This window comes from Somniosus microcephalus, chromosome 25 (assembly GCF_052327205.1).
Source record: "Somniosus microcephalus isolate GS21.2 chromosome 25, FLI_Smic_1.0, whole genome shotgun sequence".
Lineage (NCBI taxonomy): Eukaryota > Metazoa > Chordata > Chondrichthyes > Squaliformes > Somniosidae > Somniosus > Somniosus microcephalus.
In genome coordinates this window covers 29,895,557-29,915,946 of record NC_141011.1, presented here as the reverse complement: position 1 = coordinate 29,915,946, position 20,390 = coordinate 29,895,557, and the positions used below count along the sequence as shown (strand labels likewise).

Genomic DNA, 20,390 nt, shown 5'->3' with positions numbered 1-20,390 from the left:
GAGGAAGCACCAACAATCTGTGATGCAACATTTGTTAAAACTAAGACTTTCACAAATCAAGTCACCAAGGGGAACATGGAGTGATAGTGTTGTCGTTCAGGTTCGCCAAGTGGTTGGGAGTCAGAGGAGAAAGAAGCCCATAAGGCAGCAGGTCTCTCCAAGGGCTTGTAGCACATACAGTTTCTGGTATAGATAAAGTCATTACATAAAGATTAAACCTTCTGCTATGTCCAACTCCAAACGATTATGCAGACGGCTCTGCCAAATGGTCACTAACTGCTTTTCACAAAAGCCTGTATAAATTCTGGAAGTTAACAACTAAGTTCTAGGAATAGAGATTTTGCACAATACATAATTTGGTACAGGTACCATATCAGCTGAAGTTAACTCTGATGAAAATGTGAGAGATTGTACAAGGCTCCTGGTAAATTTGGATGGGTATCTGTAACTACATGTTATGCATACAATGGGGGGAATCAGTGCGTTGGTGGCCATGCTTTGAGCATTCTCAATAGTTCCCTTACTCTGCCTCTTTGGAACACCTTTGGTTAGTTCTGAAGCTACAGGTTCCTTATAATAGGCCAAGTTATCCTTGCACTGTGGGTTATGCAGGGCTGTGCTGCACTCTACAGGCACATTGTGTGCTCTAGGGCCTATAATGACTAATCAAAGGTTAATCGGTGCGTGTGTGGAAATACTCACTTGTTTGGTCAGATTTCTTTTAACAATAACCTCAAAGTGCAATTTCTGGAAGAGATTTTGCACATTTTCACAATCGATGTCAGAGCCTAAACGGCGATTTAAACCACTGCTTGGAAAGAAGTCCACATTGTTGATGATCAAGCAACAGCCACGAGGATTAGCGTCCATTTTATAAATCTAGAGGTAGGCAGAGGGAAAGGTGAAATCCACAGAACACATTCTGAAAATGGAAATGCAAGCTTTAACCAATACAGTCGCTTCTTGAAAATTCAATGTACCTTTTTTGGCACTAAAAATTTCAATGATCCAATAACTTGGGTTAAGCACCATAAATCTAGAAAAGGGAAGACTGAGAGGTGACCTGATAGATGTCTTTAAAATTACGAAGGGGTTCGGTAGAGTAGGCGTAGAAACCTGAAGCTGTAAGTGAGTTGTGAGGAACATTTGTGGAGACCAAAACTAGAGGCCGTAAATATAAGATAGTCACTAATAAATCCAATAAGGAATTCAGGGGATAACTTCTTTACTTAGAGAGTGGTGAGAATGTGGAACATGGGAGTGGTTGATGCGAAAAGAATAGAGGCATTTAAGGGGAAATTAGATAAGTACGAGGGACAAAGGAATACAAGGATATGTTGATAGGGTGAGATGAAGTAAATAGAAGTAAATAGAGTGGGTGGAAGCTCGTGTGGAGGCCTGTTTCTGTGATATCAATCTTTGTAAATAATGCAGCGAAGTGGAATTTGTGATTAAAAAAACCAGAATCATCAGATAAATTGAATTAAGCACTTTTGAATTAAGAATAGTAGACTGTATCAGCACACAAATAAAAGTCCCATTTTATTGTTTTAAAATAAATGTAGTTTTTGGGAGTGTGAAGTCAAAGTGATGGGTGTCAGTGATGGGGAATGGAACACTCTGTTACCATCAAGATCTCTCAGGTCAGGTACAGCAGATGTAGGGAAACGCTTCTCTGCTCTAACTGGAGCGTCAATCAGCACTTACTGTATCAGTGGAAACGTTTCAATTTCCAACAAACAATATCCATTTGATCACTCTATGGAGAAGTATGAAGTCAGAACCAAACTGCAGAAACTTGTACTGTAAACCCATGTACACTAAGAGCTGGATCGAGGCTAACCAATTTATTTCATACAAAATCCTTACAGTCAGCAGACAGATTGGTTCCATCAATTTAAAAATCAATAGAATTTTATGTCCCAGGGTAAAAGACTAACGTGGTTATCAGCCAGTCTTCATTGTAAATCTTAATATAAGTTTAACTTCCATCCATGTGTGGGTACGACCTTGGTTTTGGTTTGTACATATAGGACTTCTGCATAAACTGCACTGGCACAAATCCAATTTTGGACTGAATTAACCCCCACACCAGTCAATATTCTCTTAAAAAAAACCTCAAGGAGTAAACAGCTTGTACAGACACTGTGATATAAACACTCACCATGTTATCCTGTTGTCTTCCTGTAGTTGTTTTTCTTGGAACTAAGGGATCAATATCCGAACCTGAAACACGAGGATAGAATATCGTGATACATCTTCCTCCATATAAAAATTCTCCTCCCAGTCACTTACAGCTGCACTTTCAAATTCCCAAGTGCCTAGCCTTTGACCTTCCATTCGCCACAATACTTCTGCAGCTGTTGACCTGCTCGAATCTCTCTCACCCCCACATTTTGATGTCCTTATCCCCAGTAAAACCTTTACTCTTTCCCATCCTGATTGCCCCCGGATCAGCTCCCGTCTTTGCTTTCTCAAGTCTAAGGGATGCAGACTTGAGCGAATCTGGTGCACAACTGCTGTGGTCCAGCACCAGATCTGGCTGGACCACAGCAAGTGCAATCAGGCTTCATTCTCCTCTGCCAAAACCGCCCACTACTCCGGCTTCTTTTCTCAACTAACAAACGTCTTCTTAAACCACTTTCCACTGTCCTCTCCAGCCTCAACTCCTACAAGTTCAAGGAGCTCATGGACTTTGTCACTAAGATAGACCATCCATTCAGCTATCTCCCTTAATTTCACCAACCAAGCCAAACCTCTCCCCGCCACCAGGCCTCTCCTGCCCTGGCCCTGATCCCACTTCATTCTCCAGTTTGTCTCCTATTTCCCCTCATGTCCTATCCAAACTCATCTTGTCCAGGAGACCCACCTCCTGCTCTCTTGATCACATTCCCATGAAATAGCTGACCATTCAACTTCCCTTCCTGGCCCCAAAGCTAGCTGACATTGTAAGTGGTTCCCTCTACACAGGTACCATTCCCCTCCCTTTCAAAACTTGCTCAAAAAAAAAAAAACCTCAATCCTTAGGTCCTCACAAACTACCACCCAGGCTCCAACATCCATTTCCTCTCCAAAGTCCTTGAATTTGTTGCCTCCAAAATCTGTGCCCATCTTTCCTGCAAATTTGAATCTCTCCATACGAACATACGAATTAGGAGCAGGAGTAGGCCACTCGGCCCTTCAAGCCTGCTCCACCATTCAATAAGATCATGGCTGATCCAATTACTCCACATTCCCGCCTACCCCAATAACTTTTCACCCCCCTGCTTACCAAGAATCTATCTACCTCTGCCATAAAAATATTCAAAGACTCTGCTTCCACCGCCCTGAGGAAGAGAGTTCCAAAGACTCACGACTCTGAGAAAAAATTTCTCCTCATCTCTGTCTTAAATGGGCGACCCCTTATTTTTAAACAGTGACCCCTAGTTCTAGATTCTCCCACAAGAGGAAACATCCTCTCCACATCCACCCTGTCCAGACCCCTCAGGATCTTATATGTTTCAATCATGTCACCTCTTACTCTTCTAAACTCCAGCGGATACAAGCCTAGCCTGTCCAACCTTTCATCATAAGACAACCCGCCCATTCCAGGTATTAGTCTAGTAAACCTTCTCTGAACTGCTTCCAACGCATTTACATCCTTCCTTAAATAAGGAGACCAATACTGTACACACTACTCCAGATGTGGTCTCACCAATGCCCTGTATAACTGAAGCAGAACCTCCCTACTTTTGTATTCAATTCCTCTCGCAATAAACAATAACATTCTATTAGCTTTCCTAATTACTTGCAGTACCTGCATAGTAACCTTTTGCGATTCATGCACTAGGACACCCAGATCCCTCTGCATCTCAGAGCTCTGCAATTTCTCAACATTTAGATAATATGCTTCTTTTTTATTCTTCCTGCCAAAATGGACAACTTCACATTTTCCCACATTATACTCCATTTGCCAGATTTTTGCCCACTCACTTAACCTATCTATATCCCTTTGTAGCCTCCTTATGTCCTCTTCACAATTTACTTTCCTACCTATCTTTGTGTCATCAGTAAATTTAGCAACCATACCTTCGGTCCCTTCATCCAAGTCATTTATATGAATTGTTAAAAGTTGAGGCCCCTGCACACATCCCTGTGGCACACCACTCGTTACATCTTGCCAATCAGAAAATGACCCATTTATGCCTACTCTCTGTTTCCTGTTAGCTAGCCAATCTTCTTTCCATGCCAATATGTTACCCCCTATATTTTCCGCAATAACCTTTGATGTGGCACCTTATCAAATGCCTTCTGGAAATCTAAGTACAGTACATCCACCGGTTCCCCTTTATCCACAGCACGTGTTACTTCCTCAAAGAGCTCCAATAAATTGGTTAAACATGATTTTCCCTGCACAAAACCATGTTGACTCTGCCTGATTACATTGAACTTTTCTAAGTGCCCTCCAATCGGGTTTCCACCCTGAAACAGCCCAAATCAGTCACAAAAGACATCTTCAGTGACTGACCATGGTACATTTTCCTCCTCAACCTCTGCAGCCCTTGATATGGTCCTCACACCATCCTCCTCCAACACCTCTCCTCTATTGCGCAGCTCAGTAGAACTGCCCTCTCTTGGTTCCTCTCTTACCTATCCGATGGTAGCCAGAGCATCTCCAGCAACTGCTTTTCTTCCCACCCCCACCACCATTACCTCTGGAGTCCCCAAGGATCTATCATTGAGCCCGTCCTCTTCCTCATCTACATCTACATGCTGTTCCTTAGTGACACAACCCGGAGTCAGCTTCGACCTGTATGCTAAAGACACCCAGCTCTACCTCTCCACCACCTCTCTCGATCCTTCCACTGCCTCTGTGCTGTCGGACTGCTTTGCTGACACCCAGTCTTGGACGAGTCGCATTTTCCTCTTGTTAAACATTGGGAAAAACAAAGCCGTTGTTTTCAAACTCCGTACCCTTGCTGATGATTCCAGTCCCTTCTCTGGCCAGTGTCTCAGGCTGAACAAAATGGTTCACAACCTCGGCGTCCCATTTGACCCTGAGTTGAGCTTCTGATCCTATATCCCCTCCATCACAAAGACTGCCTATTTCCACCTCTGTAATATTGCCTGTCTCTGCCCCTGCTCAGCCTATCTGCTGCAGAAACTTACATCCATGCCTTTGTCTAGACTTGACTATTCCAATGCTCTCCTGGCCAACTTTCCACTCTCCACACTCTAAACTTCAGCTCATCCAAATCTCTGCTTATCCTATTTTATCACACACCACGTCCTGCTCACGTATCCCCATTGTTCTTGCTATCCTACTTTGGTTCCCAGTCTCTCAAATCCTAAAATCTAAACATCCTCATGTTTAAATCTCTTCATGGCCTTGCCCCTCCCTACCTTTGTAACCTCAACCAGCCCTATAAGCCACTCCACCAGAACTCTCTGTTACTCCGACTCCTGCAGCTTGAGCATTCCTCGCTGCCCCCCCCCCTCCACCACCCTACTGTTGACGGCCGTGCCTTCAATCCTATAGGCCCCACACCCTGGAATTCCCTCCCTAAACCCCCCCCACCCCCCAGCTAAACCCCTCTGCCTCTCCATCTCCCCCAAGGCCTTCCTTAAAACTCCCCTCTTTAACCAATGCTCATTGTTGCCTTATTACACCTCTGAAACGCCGGGAGGTTTGTCTATGTTAAAGGCGCTATATAAATGCAAGTTGTTGTTGTGCCCCCCAAGGATCTATCCTTGGCCCCCTCCTATTTCTCATCTACATGATGCCCCTTGACGACATCATCCAAAAACACAGCGTCAGTTTCCACTTGTACGCTGACGACACCCAGCTCTACCTCACTACCACTTCTCTCTACCCCGCCACAGTCTCTAAATTGTCAGACTGCTTGTCCGACATCCAGTTCTGGATGAGCAGAAATCTTGGGAAGACCGAAGCCATTGTTTTCGGTCCCCGCCACAAACTCCATCCCTCTCCCTAACATCTGTCTGAGGCTGAACCACACTGTTCACAACCTTAGTGTCATATTTGACCCTGAAATGAACATCTGACCACATATCCGCAGCATAACTAAGACCGCCTATTTTCACCTCCGTAACATCGCCCGTCTCCGCCCTTGCCTCAGCTCATCCGCTGCTGAAACCCTCATCCATGCCTTTGTTACCTCTAGACTTGACTATTCCAACGCACTCCTGGCTGGCCTCCCACATTCTATCCTACGTAAACTTGAGGTGATCCAAAACTCGGCTGCCTGTGTCCTAACTCACACTAAGTCCCGTTCACCCATCACCCCTGTGCTCGCTGACCTACATTGGCTCCCGGTTAAGCAACGCCTCGATTTCAAAATTCTCATCCTTGTTTTCAAATCCCTCCATGGCCTCGCCCCTCCCCATCTCTGTAATCTCCTTCAGTCCCACAATCCACCCCCCACCCAAGATATCTGCGCTGCTCTAATTCTGTCCTTTTGAGCATCCCCGATTATAATCGTTCAACCATTGGTGGCTGTGTCTTCTGTTGCTTAGGCCCTAAGCTCTGGAATTCCCTGCCTAAACCTCTCCGCCTCTCTTTCTCCTCCTTTAAGACACTCCTTAAAATCACTCCTTAAAATCTACCTCTTTGACCAAGCTTTTGGTCACCTGCCCTAATTTTTCCTTATGTGGCTCGTGTCAAATTTTTTGTTTTATAATACTCCTGTGAAGCGCCTTGGGACGTTTTACTACGTTAAAGGTGCTAGATAAATACAATAAGTTGTTGTTGTACCGTTTGAAAGTCTCCTGAACAATTGCTCCCATTAGTACAATTGAGTCATATTTAAACTATTTCCATTTAAGCAGGCGTATTTGGGCAAAATAAAATACAGACCACAATTGAAGGCACGCCCTACCCATAGCCTCCGACTACTGTTTTCATGCACAAAAAAATGACAGTACTGCGTGGGCAAATAAATGTAAGCGGTTTGAATACAAGTTGTTGTTGTTGAAAAACAAACCAGTTTGAAAGTGTGTATTTATAGTCCCAAGGAATTGATTTATTTTACAGTAAAAACCAATACTCACATTTGACTGACATCCCATTGCAGGGATTTGGGAACAAAAACTGTGCAAGTCCCAGACTTCATCTTTCATTCCCACTGTTTCTTTGATATATCCCAGTTTCACTGCCCTTGCCTGTCTTCCTAAATGTCTGAAACATTTGCTAACCTCCCTCAGGTTTGCTGTACCATTCAAGCCTCTTACCTACGAGTCACCTTTTTTAATTCTTTCTGCATGCTTCCCAGTGGGAGGAATGAGAGGAAGGGCCAACTGTTCGACACCTGCTTAAACACAATGGCCGGGACTATTGCAGTCACAAGCTCAGTAGCTACAAACCGGTCCTGAATTAGCCACTATAGTACCCAGACAGGGTTAAAATAAATCCATTACCACGAGCAATCAGTTTCTTAACCTAAACACAACCGGATTCCTTACATACATTGGACTGGGTGAGAAGTCCGGGTGTTCTGCTGTACAGAGGTGGAGGAGCTGGCTTGGATGGAGAGCCCCTCTCGCAGTAAATCAACAAGCTCTTGTTGCCCGGTTTCCTCCAGACTCTCCAAAAAAGCAGGAAATGCTCTTGTCCCACGAGTCTGCAGATCAGTTACCAACTGACGGGCTTGGTCCCTGCGTGTGCCCGAATTCTACAGTCAAAGAAAATTCTGTGAACTACAACTTGCCTATGATCATTTAAGTTTTGTCATTTCAAACTAAGCAATATTTGTACATAATCACAGTATTAGCTGGCATTTAGTTTACTGACATGCCTAATCTTCCAGAGTTCCATAACGACAAACAGAAATCAAAGATAGAAATAGGAAACAGTAGTTAAAGTTCTTGCAAATCTTCAGCACATAGAGTCTAGCTTTTTACAACCTATATAAACATTCATATTCTGCAGTTCTTATCCTAAACTGTGGCTGGCTAGGTCTCAAAACATGATGCTTTTACACTCCCTCACTCTCCCTGTTGTTCTCCTGTCTTCTTGGACAGGTTGGGTGATTGAGCAGAAACATGGCAAATGCACTATAATGTGGATAAATGTGAGGTTATCCACTTTGGTGGCAAAAACAGGAAGGCAGATTATTTGAATGGCAATAGATTGGGAGAAGGGGAAGTGCAAAGAGACCTGGGTGTCCTTGTGCACCAGTCGCTGAAGGTAAGCATGCAGGTGCAACAGGCGGTTAAGGCAGCAAATGGTATGCTGGCCTTCGTAGCAAGAGGGTTCGAGTACAGGAACAAGGATGTCTTGCTGCAGTTGTACAGGGCCTTGGTGAGACCACACCTTGAGTATTGTGTGCAGTTTTGGTCGCCTTACCTGAGGAAGGACGTTCTTGCCATGGAGGGAGTGCAGCGAAGATTCACCAGGCTGATACCTGGGATGGCAGGAATGACGTATGAGGAGAGATTGTGTCGATTGGGCTTATACTCACTGGAGTTTAGAAGATTGAGAGGGGATCTCTTATAAAATTCTAAAAAGACTAGACAGACTAGATGCAGGAAGAATGTTCCCGATGGTCGGGGAGTCCAGAACCAGGGGTCATAGTCTAAGGATAAGGGGTAAGCCATTTAGGACTGAAATGAGGAGGAATTTCTTCACCCAGAGTGGTGAACCTGTGGAATTCTCTGCCACAGAGGGCGGTGGAGGCCAGTTCATTAAATATATTCAAAAAAGAGTTGGATATATTTCTTAAGGCTAAAGGGATCAAGGGATATGGGGAGAAGGCAGGGACAGGGTACTGAATTTGGATGATCAGCCATGATCTCATTGAATGGCGGAGCAGGCTCGAGGGGGCCGAATGGCCTACTCCTGCTCTATCTTCTATGTCTCAATATTATCCCCACCAACAAACATGTACTTTTGACCATGGAAAGCTGATTTGCTCTTCCTCTTCCCGCAAGGACAGTTGTGATACCTCATTATTGCCCCCGTTGAGATTAACTGATAGCACAGAGCAGGGGTTTAAAAACAGGGCCTTTGGAGTTTTTTGGCTTAGTCCCACACCATGCAGTGTATTTCTCCACTAAATCAGGTGACCACTTAAGTTCTGCAGGAGCATAAATATGATTTAAAACCTATTTAATCATGTAGTGCTAGGTTTTATTTTCAACCCTTGGGTCTTTTGCATTATTAAAGATGGCACAAAAAACACAACAGGGTTATACAATCGTATCAGCAATATTCTGTCTCCTCGTCGGTTTTCAGCCAATCAGGGATTCAATTTTTAAGAGATGTGGAAAGTAGCTTGAGAATGGAGGGCAGGACTGTGTAGGCACAAGAGAACAGGTTCGTTTAGATGTTACATATAAAATAGTAAACAGAGAGAGAATAGGGAAAAAAACAAGGCAAGCAGACAGAAGTTATTAGAACATTTTATTCAAACTGACTTGATTTTCTTGAAGCAAATGGACTTCCTGTATGAAAATTATTTTGTCGTACACCATCAGTGCTTAGTATTTGATACGAACAGGAGAAATTAATATGAAGTTAATACACAGATTGCAAGATCCAAATAGGAATGTTTTTCACTATTTGAAGTGTGCAATTGTATATCAAAACAGGTAAAACAGACATTAAAGCAAAAATAAGTAACTCGTGATGTTTTTATGTAAGTTTACCCATTTGACTAACATTTATTGTACTTTACAGCAATTTTTAATATATATCTTTCTTTTGCCTTGATGACATGCTGGGGTTCCACAGGTGCCAGCTGACTGCAGGTACTCCACCTAAGCAAGGACCCATTCTCCATGTATGAGCCTAGACACTGACTGGGATATTCAACTGTGAGCAGCATGACAGTCGAGCCCAATTTCGCCCTCAGCCAGCAGCTGCCCTTACTGCTTGATAACACTTTGAACCCCAGCGAGAGTTGGAGCATTTGAAAGAAAGAGGATTAAAAAAAACTGACTGGCTCCGTTCCCTCCCCTTCCTCCCTTCCTTCCTTCCCTCTCTTTCACACCTTGACTTCCTCTATCATGTCCTCGGTGAAAATTCCTTTCGCCACCAGAAAATCATAAAGCGGTTCGGGTAGCAGTTTTGTCACCAGCTGCACGCGATGTTTCTGCAGAAGTTTTCTCTGACTCTCGTCCATCTTGACACAGCTCCCTGTGAGCGAGGAAACTCAATCCGCGGCTCGGCCGCCGGCACATAAAATGGCGGCCGCGGCACTTCCGGGTTCCCCTGTGGGTTATGGTGGAGGAGTCAGTCTCCCAGAATAGGTCTTCAGACCGCCTGCAAGAGAGGGAGGGGAACTGAGGGTATGGGGATGAGAGGAAACATAACATTGACATACAAGCCAGCTTATTAAAAACTTGCAAAGAACTTCCAACTCAAAAAATAAGCTTATGACCAAGGTTTAAAAGTAATATTGTATGTACCCAACAAATGTCAAATCGATTGACACCTACAGAATGTTGGAAAACTGTACCTTTTTGCTATGTAAGCTTTGGCAATATGGTTCTCTGTAAACTTTCATGCCAATAAAGCATTTGAATTGGAATTGGTCATTGCTTTATAAGAGGAAGACCATTCTGCTCATTTTAATTCATCTATCCAGAACAATCCTACATTCTTCCCATTGCTGCGCCTAGTTGTTTCTTAAATTATCCCAGGGTTTCTGCCCCCAACACTCAGAAGTCTTTTCCAAGTGTTGATCGCATTCTGCATGAAGAACTCTTCTTCTTCTTCTTCTTGGGCAGTCCCTCGGAACCGAGGATGACTTGCTTCCACATTAAAAATGAGTTCGTAGGTGACTGATGAGTCCAATGCGGGACCTACAGTCTCTGTCACAGGTGGGGCAGACGGTGGTTGAAGGGACGGGTGGGTGGGGTGCTTGGGTTGACGTGCGCTCCTTGCGCTGCCTGCGCTTGGCTTCCGCTTGCTCCCGGCAAAGAGACTCGAGGTGTTCGGCGCCTTCCCGGATGCTTCTCCTCCACTTTGTGCGGTCTTGGGCCAGGGATTCCCAGGTGTCGGTGGGGCTGTTACACTTTTTCAAGGAGGTTTTGAGGGTGTCCTTGAAGCGTTTCCTCTGCCCACCTGGGGCTCTCTTGCCGTGCCGGAGCTCCGAATAGAGCGCTTGTTTTGGGAGTCTCGTATCGGGCATGCGGACAATGTGACCCGTCCATCGGAGCTGATTGAGCGTGGTCAAAGCTTCGATGCTGGGGATATTGGCCTGAGCAAGAACACTGACGTTGGTGGGCCTATCCTGCCGATGGATTTGGCAGGATAGGCGCACTACCTTCTGATATTAGCCCTAAAGTTACCTTTTACTAGTTTGAACCTGTGACTCCTTGCCCTCTTCCTATAGTTTAAAGTAATATTCTGCATTGACCTTTTTCATATCATTTACTATCTTACGGGAATAGGGTAGGAAAGCAGAGTTGAGGTAGATCAGCCATGATTTTATTGAATGGCTCGAAGGGCCAAATGGCCTATTCCTGCTCCTATTTCTTATGTTCTTATATACCTCTAAATAATATTACACCTCATATCTCTTTTACAAGCTGAAAGCCCAAGTGTCTCCAGTATCCTCATAACTCAGACCCCTGAAACTAGGAATAAAAACAGAAAATGCTGGAAATACTCAGCAGGTCAGGCACCATCTGTAGAGAGAAACAGAGTTAACGTTTCAGGTCGATGACCCTTCGTCAGAACTGGAAAAAGTTAGAGATGTAACAGATTTTTAAGCAAGTGTGGGGGCAGGGAAAGGGAGGAGGGGAGGAAAGGACAAAAGGGAAAGTCTGATAGGATGGAAGGCAGGAAAGGTTACGAGACAAAAGGGATGATGGTGCGAGGCAAAAGGAGAGGTGATGGGACAAGTTAAGAAACAACAGATGACTTGAGATGAAGTGTAAATGGCACTGGCAGAATCATCAACAGCTGCCATGTGAGAGAGAAAAAAACAAGGGCTGAGGTTATAGTCTGAAATTGTTGAACTCGATGTTGAGTCCGGAAGGCTGTAAAGTGCCTAATCGAAAGATGAGGTGCTGTTCCTCGAGCTTCCCTGAAACTAGGGAACAGCCTCCTGGCTCTTCTCGGCACTGCCTCCAGCATTCAGTGACCAGAGCTGGACACTACTCAAGGTGTAGTCTGACCAGAGCACTTTACAGTTTAATCATGACTTCCTCTGACTAGTAGTCTACTGTTTTGGTTATGTGCTTCAACATTCTGTTGGCTTTGTTGATTGTAGCTCTGCATTGGCTGGACATGTTGAGTTTACTAAAACTGCATGTTGCCCATTTTTCCTTTCTCTTTGCAGTACTTTACTCTTGTCTGCTTAATTTTTGGGGGCCAACTCACATATTTTGTTTAGCTCATTCTGTAATTTCTGAGCTGTCTGATTTGAATACACTGCTCCTTTTAACCAATTTACATTGAGGTTCTGAATCCAAGTAATTGATATAGCTTAGAATCACCAGTGGTGCCAACATGGAGCTCTAGGGCACCTTGTCAGTACTTAACCCCCACCCCACCCTACCACCCCCTCCCCCAGACATTACCCCACTAACCTTCCACCCTCAGCCAATTTCTTATCCATACCCAAGTTTTGCCCTGAATCCTCAGATCTTTGAGCTTAATTAGTAATCTTTTGTGTGGAACTTTATCAAATGCCTTTTGGAAGTTGAAATACACAATGTCGTAGGGTTTGCCACAATTGAATAGGGTTGTCACTTTCTCAAAGAAATAAGGAAATTGGTTGTGCAGGATCTTCCCCGTCTAATGCCACGTCAACTGCTGATAACTAGGTTGTGGTTGTACAAATAATCCTCATGTTTACTTTTAATAATCAATTCATTTTTTATGGAATTGTAGATTAATGGGTCTGTCATTGCCTCTGTTATCCATTTTGAACACGGGCACCACATTAGCTTGTTTAAAATCTACTGGTACCTCTCCATTGTGCATTGACTTCCTCATTGTTGGTGTCTTGAAAATCACTTCATTAGTCTCTCTCAACACTAAATAACATCTAGATCTGGGAGTTTATTTGTTATAAGGCTTCTTTAGGACTTCCTTCTCATTTATATTGAAGCCCTTGAATTAGGCCTTTGTACTCTCTTTTTGGGAGAACATGTTGTTCATGTCTTCCCTTGTGAATGCTTTGAGGAAATAATCACTTAGAATATTTAATGGTCTGGAATTTGGTATATTCCACTGAGAAAAAAAGGGTGTAAAAGAAGACAGCCATCCGTGGCTAAGTAAAGAAATTAAGGATAGTATTCGACGAAAAACAAGGGCATATAAGGTAGCCAAATCTAGTGGGAGGATAGAGGATTGGGAAAACTTTAAAAGACAGCAAAAAATAACAAAAAGATTGATTAAGAAAGGGAAGATAGATTATGAAAGTAAATTAGCAAAAAATATAAAAACAGATAGTAAGAGTTTTTATAGTTATATAAAAAGAAAAAGGGTGGCTAAAGTAAATGTTGGTCCCTTAGAGGATGAGACCGGGAAATTAATGGTGGGAAATATGGAGATGGCAAAAACACTGAATGAATATTTTGTATCAGTCTTTACAGTAGAGGACACCAAGAATATCCCAACACTGGACAAGCAGGGGGCTATAGGGGGGGAGGAGATAAACACGATCAAAATCACTAAGGAAGTGGTACTCGGTAAAATAATGGGACCCATGGCGGATAAATCGCCTGGACCTGATGGCTTACATCCTAGGGTCTTGAGGGAAGTGGCGGTAGGGATTGTGGATGCATTGGTAATAATCTTCCAAAACTCCCTGGACTCAGCAAAGGTCCCGGCAGACTGGAAAACTGCTAATGTAACACCCTTATTTAAAAAGGGCAGTAGACAGAAGGCTGGAAACCGGTTAGCCTAACATCTGTGGTAGGTAAAATTTTGGAGTCCATTATTAAGGAGACAGTAACAGGACATTTGGATAATCATAATTTAATAAGACAAAGTCAGCATGGTTTTATGAAGGGGAAGTCATGTTTGACAAATTTGCTGGAGTTCTTTGAGGAAGTAACATATAGGGTGGATAAAGGTGAACCAGTGGACATAGTGTATTTAGACTTCCAAAAGGCATTTGACAAGGTGCCACACAAAAGATTATTGCTTAAGATAAAAAATCACGGGATTGGGGGTAATATTCTGGCATGGATAGAGGATTGGCTATCTAACAGAAGGCAGAGAGTTGGGATAAATGGTTCATTCTCAGACTGGCAATCAGTAACCAGTGGTGTTCCGCAGGGGTCAGTGCTGGGTCCCCAACTCTTTACAATCTATATTAACGATTTGGAGGAGGGGACCGAGTGTAACATATCAAAGTTTGCAGATGATACTAAGATGGGGGGGAAAGTAGTGAGTGAGGAGGACATAAAAAACCTGCAAGGGGACATAGACAGGCTAAGTAAGTGGGCAGAGATTTGGCAGATGGAATACAATACTGGAAAGTGTGAGGTTATGCACTTTGGCAGGAAAAATCGTAGAGCAAGTTATTATCTTAATGGCAAGAAACTGGAAAGTACTGAAGTACAAAGGGATCTGGGGGTCCTGGTGCACGAAACTCAAAAGGTTAGTATGCAGGTGCAGCAAGTAATTAAGAAGGCCAATGGAATGTTGGCTTTCATTGCTAGGGGGATAGAATATAAAAATAGGGAGGTATTGCTTCAGTTGTACAAGGTATTGGTGAGACCGCACCTGGAATACTGCATACAGTTTTGGTGTCCATACTTAAGAAAAGACATACTTGCTCTCGAGTCAGTACAAAGAAGGTTCACTCGGTTAATCCCGGGGATGAGGGGATGGACATATGAGGAGAGGTTGAGTAGATTGGGACTCTACTCATTGGAGTTCAGAAGAATGAGAGGCGATCTTATTGAAACATATAAGATTGTGAAGGGGTTGGATCGGGTGGATGCAGGGAGGATGTTCCAGATGATGGGTGAAACTAGAACTAGGGGGCATAGTCTTAGAATAAGGGGCTGCTCTTTCAAAACTGAGATGAGGAGGAACTACTTCACTCGGAGGGTGGTAGGTCCATGGAATATGCTGCCCCAAAAAGCTGTCGAAGCTACATCATTACATAAATTTAAAACAGAAATAGACAGTTTCCTAGAAGTAAAGGGAATTAAGGGTTACGGGGAGCGGGCAGGAATTTGGACATGAGTCTAGGTTCGGATCGGTCATGGCCCTGTGGGTAGCGGAGCGGGCCCAGGGGCCGTGTAGCCTGATCCTGCTCCTGTTTCGTGTGTCTAATTCTGTTAGATTCAGGAGATAGTCCTGTCATAGTGGATTGGCGGTTAGGATCAGATCAGCCATGATCTTATTGAATGGCGGAGCAGGCTCGAGGGGCCAATTGGCCTACTCCTGCTCCTATTTCTTATGTTCTTATGACCACGAAGAAAGCTGCCCGCAAAGTTTTTGCGATCTCTGTGATAAAAACTTTAGGTTTCTCTACGTTAAATTGATTGTAGCGCTGTCAAAAGGATATCCCCAGCGCGATGCAGCAGTGATGTCATCAAGCTGTCTAAAAGCCAATCACATTGAAGAATTCTCACAGACGGCAAACCAGGAAATAAAAAGCACTGATTCAATTCAGTTTTTAAAATTTTTACAGAGAGCTAAATAAAGATTGGGACATACACATGGGATTAAGGTAGAAACTGAAATATCATAAGCAAACTTTAAAAAAAAATTATTTTAAAAATCTAGTCATTTTCTATCATAACGGAGAAATTTGACATTTCACAAATATAAAATTAATTTTTCAGGGCCAGAACAGTTGTTCAGCTGTCAATACGCTGTTAAAACCCCAGTTACACCTATTCCAACAAGACTTAACTTTTAATGGGGTGTTTAACAGCGCAATTAGATCGGAAAAGCTTAAGATTTTGTCAGTTCAACTGATTTCACTAATTGGCAGCTATGGGGAGTTTCACAGCACAGCCTGTGGCGGAACAGTGAATGACTGACCGCAACTTCAGGGTTTCCATGTTTATCTGCGCATGCGCTAAATCCTGAAGTTACGGTCTGTTTCAGAGGGGTAATGATGGTGAACTCTGACAGTTCACCGTCATTACCACCACAAAATCCGGGCCAATATCTTGTGCTCATCCTCAACTTCAAGCCAATTTGCATATTTTAGTGTTCGCACCTCTTCTCTAACAGTCTTCTTGCTATTGCAGTAATTGAAGAATTTTTTTACTGTTACTGTTTGCCTCTGCAGTTATGCTTTCTTTTTAGGTCTCTCTTAGACCCTTTGATAATCCTTTTAACTTATTTCTGTGTGACCTTATATGCACCCCAGCAAGTCCAATCTCCTACGATAGCAAAATACTGCAGATGCTGGAAATCTGAAATAACAACAGAAAATGCTGGAAAAATTCAGCAGGCCAGGCAACATCCGTGGAGAGAAATTAGAGTCAACGTTTCGGGTCAAAACCCTTTATCAAGACTAAAGAGGCACAGGGAATGAAATAGATTAAGAGGCCAGGCTGGGAGAGAACAAAAGAGAAGAGACATTAAGAGGTATTCAAAACGAGACGAGGTGGTGATAGGACTAGTGGAGACAAAAGACGGCTCTAGATTAGGTGTGAAATGCGCTGGCAGAATGGGAGACAGCTGCACAATGTGGGAGAGAGAAAAAAAAGGAAAGGGGGGGGGAAACCAAAACAAAGGTGTGGATAAAAAATATAAGTAAAAATGTAATAGGAGCTGAGGTTATGATCTGAAATTGTTGAACTCGATATTGAGTCCGGAAGGCTGTAAAGTGCCTAATCAGAAGATGAGGTGCTGTTCCTCGAGTTTACGTTGAGCTTCCATGGAACAATGCAAGAGGCCAAGGACGGTGAGGTCCGAGTGGGAATGGGGCGGTGAATTAAAATGACAGGCGACCGGAAGCTCAGGGTCACCCTTACGGACTGAACCCAATGTAGAGGAGACCGCATCGTGAGCAGCGAATACAGTATACTAGATTGCAAGAAGTACAAGTAAATCGCTGTTTCACCTGGAAGGGGTGTTTGGGGCCCTGGACAGTGGGAAGGGGGGAGGTATAAGGGCATGTGTTGCATCTCCTGCGCTTGCGCTCCTTCGACTCATCCGACGCTTCAACAAAAATCTTTTTTTCTTCCTTTCTGATGTCAAGGATCGCAAGCTTCATCAACTCTTGGAAACCAACGCCCCTCCGGAACCTTCTTCTCCCTTCACTTTCCTCTGACCCCCCTTCTCCCAATCTCACCCCCTGCCGCGTTTTCACTATCGCCTCTGACCTTCCCCTCTCTGACCCCGAACGATCAGTCCTCAGCAAAGGCCTGAGCTTCATCCCCTTACGCCCCCACCTCAATGAATTTCGAGCTCGGCACGATGTTGAGCTCTTTTTCTGCCGCCTTCATCTCCGTGCCCACTTCTCTGGCCAGAAGTCTTCCCCCCGCACGACTGACCCTTTCTTCCGCTTTCAGAATTCCCGTTCTACCTGGACCCCTCCCCCTGGCCTCTTACCCTCTCTAGATCTTTTCATCGCTAACTGCCGCCGTGACATCGGCCGTCTCCATTTCTCTGCTCCCCTCACTCACTCCAACCTACCTCCCTCTGAACTTGCAGCACTCCATTCTCTTAGATCCAACCCTGACATTGTCATTAAACCTGCTGACAAGGGTGGTGCTGTTGTTGTTTGGCGAACTGACCTCTACCTAGCGGAAGCTGAACGCCAACTCTCCGACAACTCCTCCTACCTCCACCTGGACCATGACCCCACTACCGAACATCAAACCACCGTTTCCAAGACTGTCACTGACCTCATCTCCTCTGGAGATCTTCCCCCCGCGGCCACCAACCTCATAGTTCCCCAACACTGCACAGCCCGCTTCTACCTTCTTCCCAAGATCCACAAACAGGACTGCCCTGGTAGACCCATCGTTTCAGCCTGTTCTTGCCCCACGGAACTTATCTCTTCCTATCTCGACTCTATCTTTTCTCCCCTTGTCCAGTCTCTTCAGACGCCCTCCGCCACTTTAACAGTTTCCAGTTTCCTGGCCCCAACCACTTCCTTTTCACCATGGACGTACAATCCCTCTACACCTCCATCCCCCGCCAGGATGGCCTGAGGGCGCTCCGCTTCTTCCTTGAACAGAGGCCTGACTAGTCCCCATCCACCACTACCCTCCTCCGCCTGGCTGAACTTGTTCTCACATTGAACAACTTCTCCTTTAACTCCACTCATTTCCTCCAAATCAAAGGTGTTGCTATGGGTACCCGCATGGGTCCTAGCTATGCCTGCCTTTTCGTGGGATATGTGGAACACTCTTTGTTCCAGTCCTACTCGGGTCCCCTCCCTCACCTCTTTTTCCGATACATTGATGACTGTATCGGTGCCATTTCCTGCTCTCGCCCTGAACTAGACAATTTCATTCACTTTGCCTCCAATTTCCACCCTTCCCTCACCTTCACATGGTCCATCTCTGACTCTTCCCTTCCCTTCCTCGACTTCTCCGTCTCCATCTCTGGGGATAGGTTATTGACCAATATTCACTACAAGCCCACTGACTCCCACAGCTACCTGGACTACACTTCCTCCCACCCCACCTCCTGTAAGGACTCTATTCCATTCTCCCAGTTTCTCCGTCTCCGCCGCATCTGCTCCGACGATGCCACCTTCCACACCAGTGCTTCCGACATGTCTTCCTTTTTCCGCAACCGAGGATTCCCCTCTACTGTGGTTGACACGGCCCTCGACCGTGTCCGTTCTATCTCCCGCACTTCTGCCCTCACCCCTGCCCCTCCCTCCCGGAACAACGATAGGGTTCCCCTTGTCCTCACCTTTCACCCCACCAGCCTCCACATTCAACGGATCATCCTCCGCCATTTCTGCCACCTCCAAAGTGATCCCACCACCAAACGCATCTTCCCCTCCCCTCCCCTTTCAGCATTCCGTAGGGACCGCTCCCTCCAAGACACCCTAGTCCACTCCTCTATCACCCCCAGCACCCCTTCCCCTTTGCCTGGCACCTTCCCATGCAAGCGCAGGAGATGTAACACCTGCCCTTATACCAACCCCCTTCCCACTGTCCAGGGCCCCAAACACCCCTTCCAGGTGACACAGCGATTTACTTGTACTTCTTGCAATCTAGTATGCTGTATTCGCTGCTCACGATGCGGTCTCCTCTACATTGGGGAGACCAAACGCAGATTGGCTGACCACTTTGCGGAACACCTCCGTTCAGTCCGTAAGGGTGACCCCGAGCTTCCGGTCGCCTGTCATTTTAATTCACTGCCCCATTCCCACTCGGACCTCACCGTCCTTGGCCTCTTGCATTGTTCCACGGAAGCTCAACGTAAACTTCCGATTAGGCACTTTACAGCCTTCTGGACTCAATATCGAGTTCAACAATTTCAGATAATAACCTCGGCCCCTATTACATTTTTACTTATATTTTTTATCCACACCTTTGTTTTGGTTTCCCCCCCGCCCTTTCCTCCTTTTTTTTCCCTCTCTCCCACATGGCAGCTGTCTCCCATTCTGCCAGCGCATTTCACACCTAATCTAGAGCCGTCTTTTGTCTCCACTAGTCCTATTACCACCTCGTCTCGTTTTGAATACCTCTTAATGTCTCTTCTCTTTTGTTCTCTCCCAGCCCGGCCTCTTCATCTATTTCATTCCCTGTGCTCTTTAGTCTTGATAAAGGGTTTTGACCCGAAACGTTGACTCTAATTTCTCTCCACGGATGTTGCCTGGTCTGCTGAGTTTTTCCAGCATTTTCTGTTGTTAAGTCCAATCTCCTTTCTCGCTACAAGATTTGTCGAGGCCATTTCCACTCTTTATTTAACTTTCAATCTGTTTATTAATCCATTTAGGGTCACACTTGTTTAGTTTGGGCTTGCTGATATTCAGTACATACTTGTCCTGCATGCCTAGCATCATTCTTTTAAAAGTTTTCCATTTGTCTTCTATTAAAATGTTGACAAACATCATCCTTCAATCCACTTATTTTAATTCTTCGCTCATCTCTTGAAATGTAGTTTTTTAAACTTTAAAATAATATTTTAATACAGTATATCTTTTGATATGGAAACTTTAGTTATTAGGATTATTACAATTTCATATCAGTCTGGAAAAGATCACAAATTAAGCCATGACCCAGCCTCTATTCTGCTTCTTGTTTGGCAGCGACAGGAAGGGATGGGAACTGCAGACCATACTCACGTTCTCCGGGGAACCTTTTCACCGATGCAGCAGGCCGGAGTGACAAGTTGGCTGCTGCTGATTGGTTGGCTTTGAGAAGCGGCGGTGGTTTCTTTAAAGATTGGAGGAAATTCGCATTTAAAAATACTGGGCCTGGAAAACTAAAACTAAATAGTAAATTCAATAACAATAATAAGGGTGAGGCGAGCAGAGCGACGGGCCGGC

At 44.7% G+C, this 20,390-nt stretch overlaps 1 protein-coding gene across 1 annotated transcript in view; it reads right to left on the bottom strand.

Moving 5' to 3' along the window:
- Positions 1-20,373, bottom strand: part of casp9 (caspase 9, apoptosis-related cysteine peptidase) — a 31,073-nt gene extending 10,700 nt beyond the window's left edge. Inside the window, exons 1-5 of the mRNA XM_085967037.1 lie at positions 20,187-20,373; positions 9,990-10,261; positions 7,466-7,670; positions 2,165-2,226; positions 703-879 (exon numbers count right to left, since the gene is read on the bottom strand). Coding sequence (XP_085823163.1) covers positions 703-879; positions 2,165-2,226; positions 7,466-7,670; positions 9,990-10,121 — 576 coding nt within the window. The 5' untranslated portion in view covers positions 10,122-10,261; positions 20,187-20,373. The remainder of the gene's footprint in view (positions 1-702; positions 880-2,164; positions 2,227-7,465; positions 7,671-9,989; positions 10,262-20,186) is intronic.
- Between the last annotated feature and the right edge of the window lie 17 nt (positions 20,374-20,390).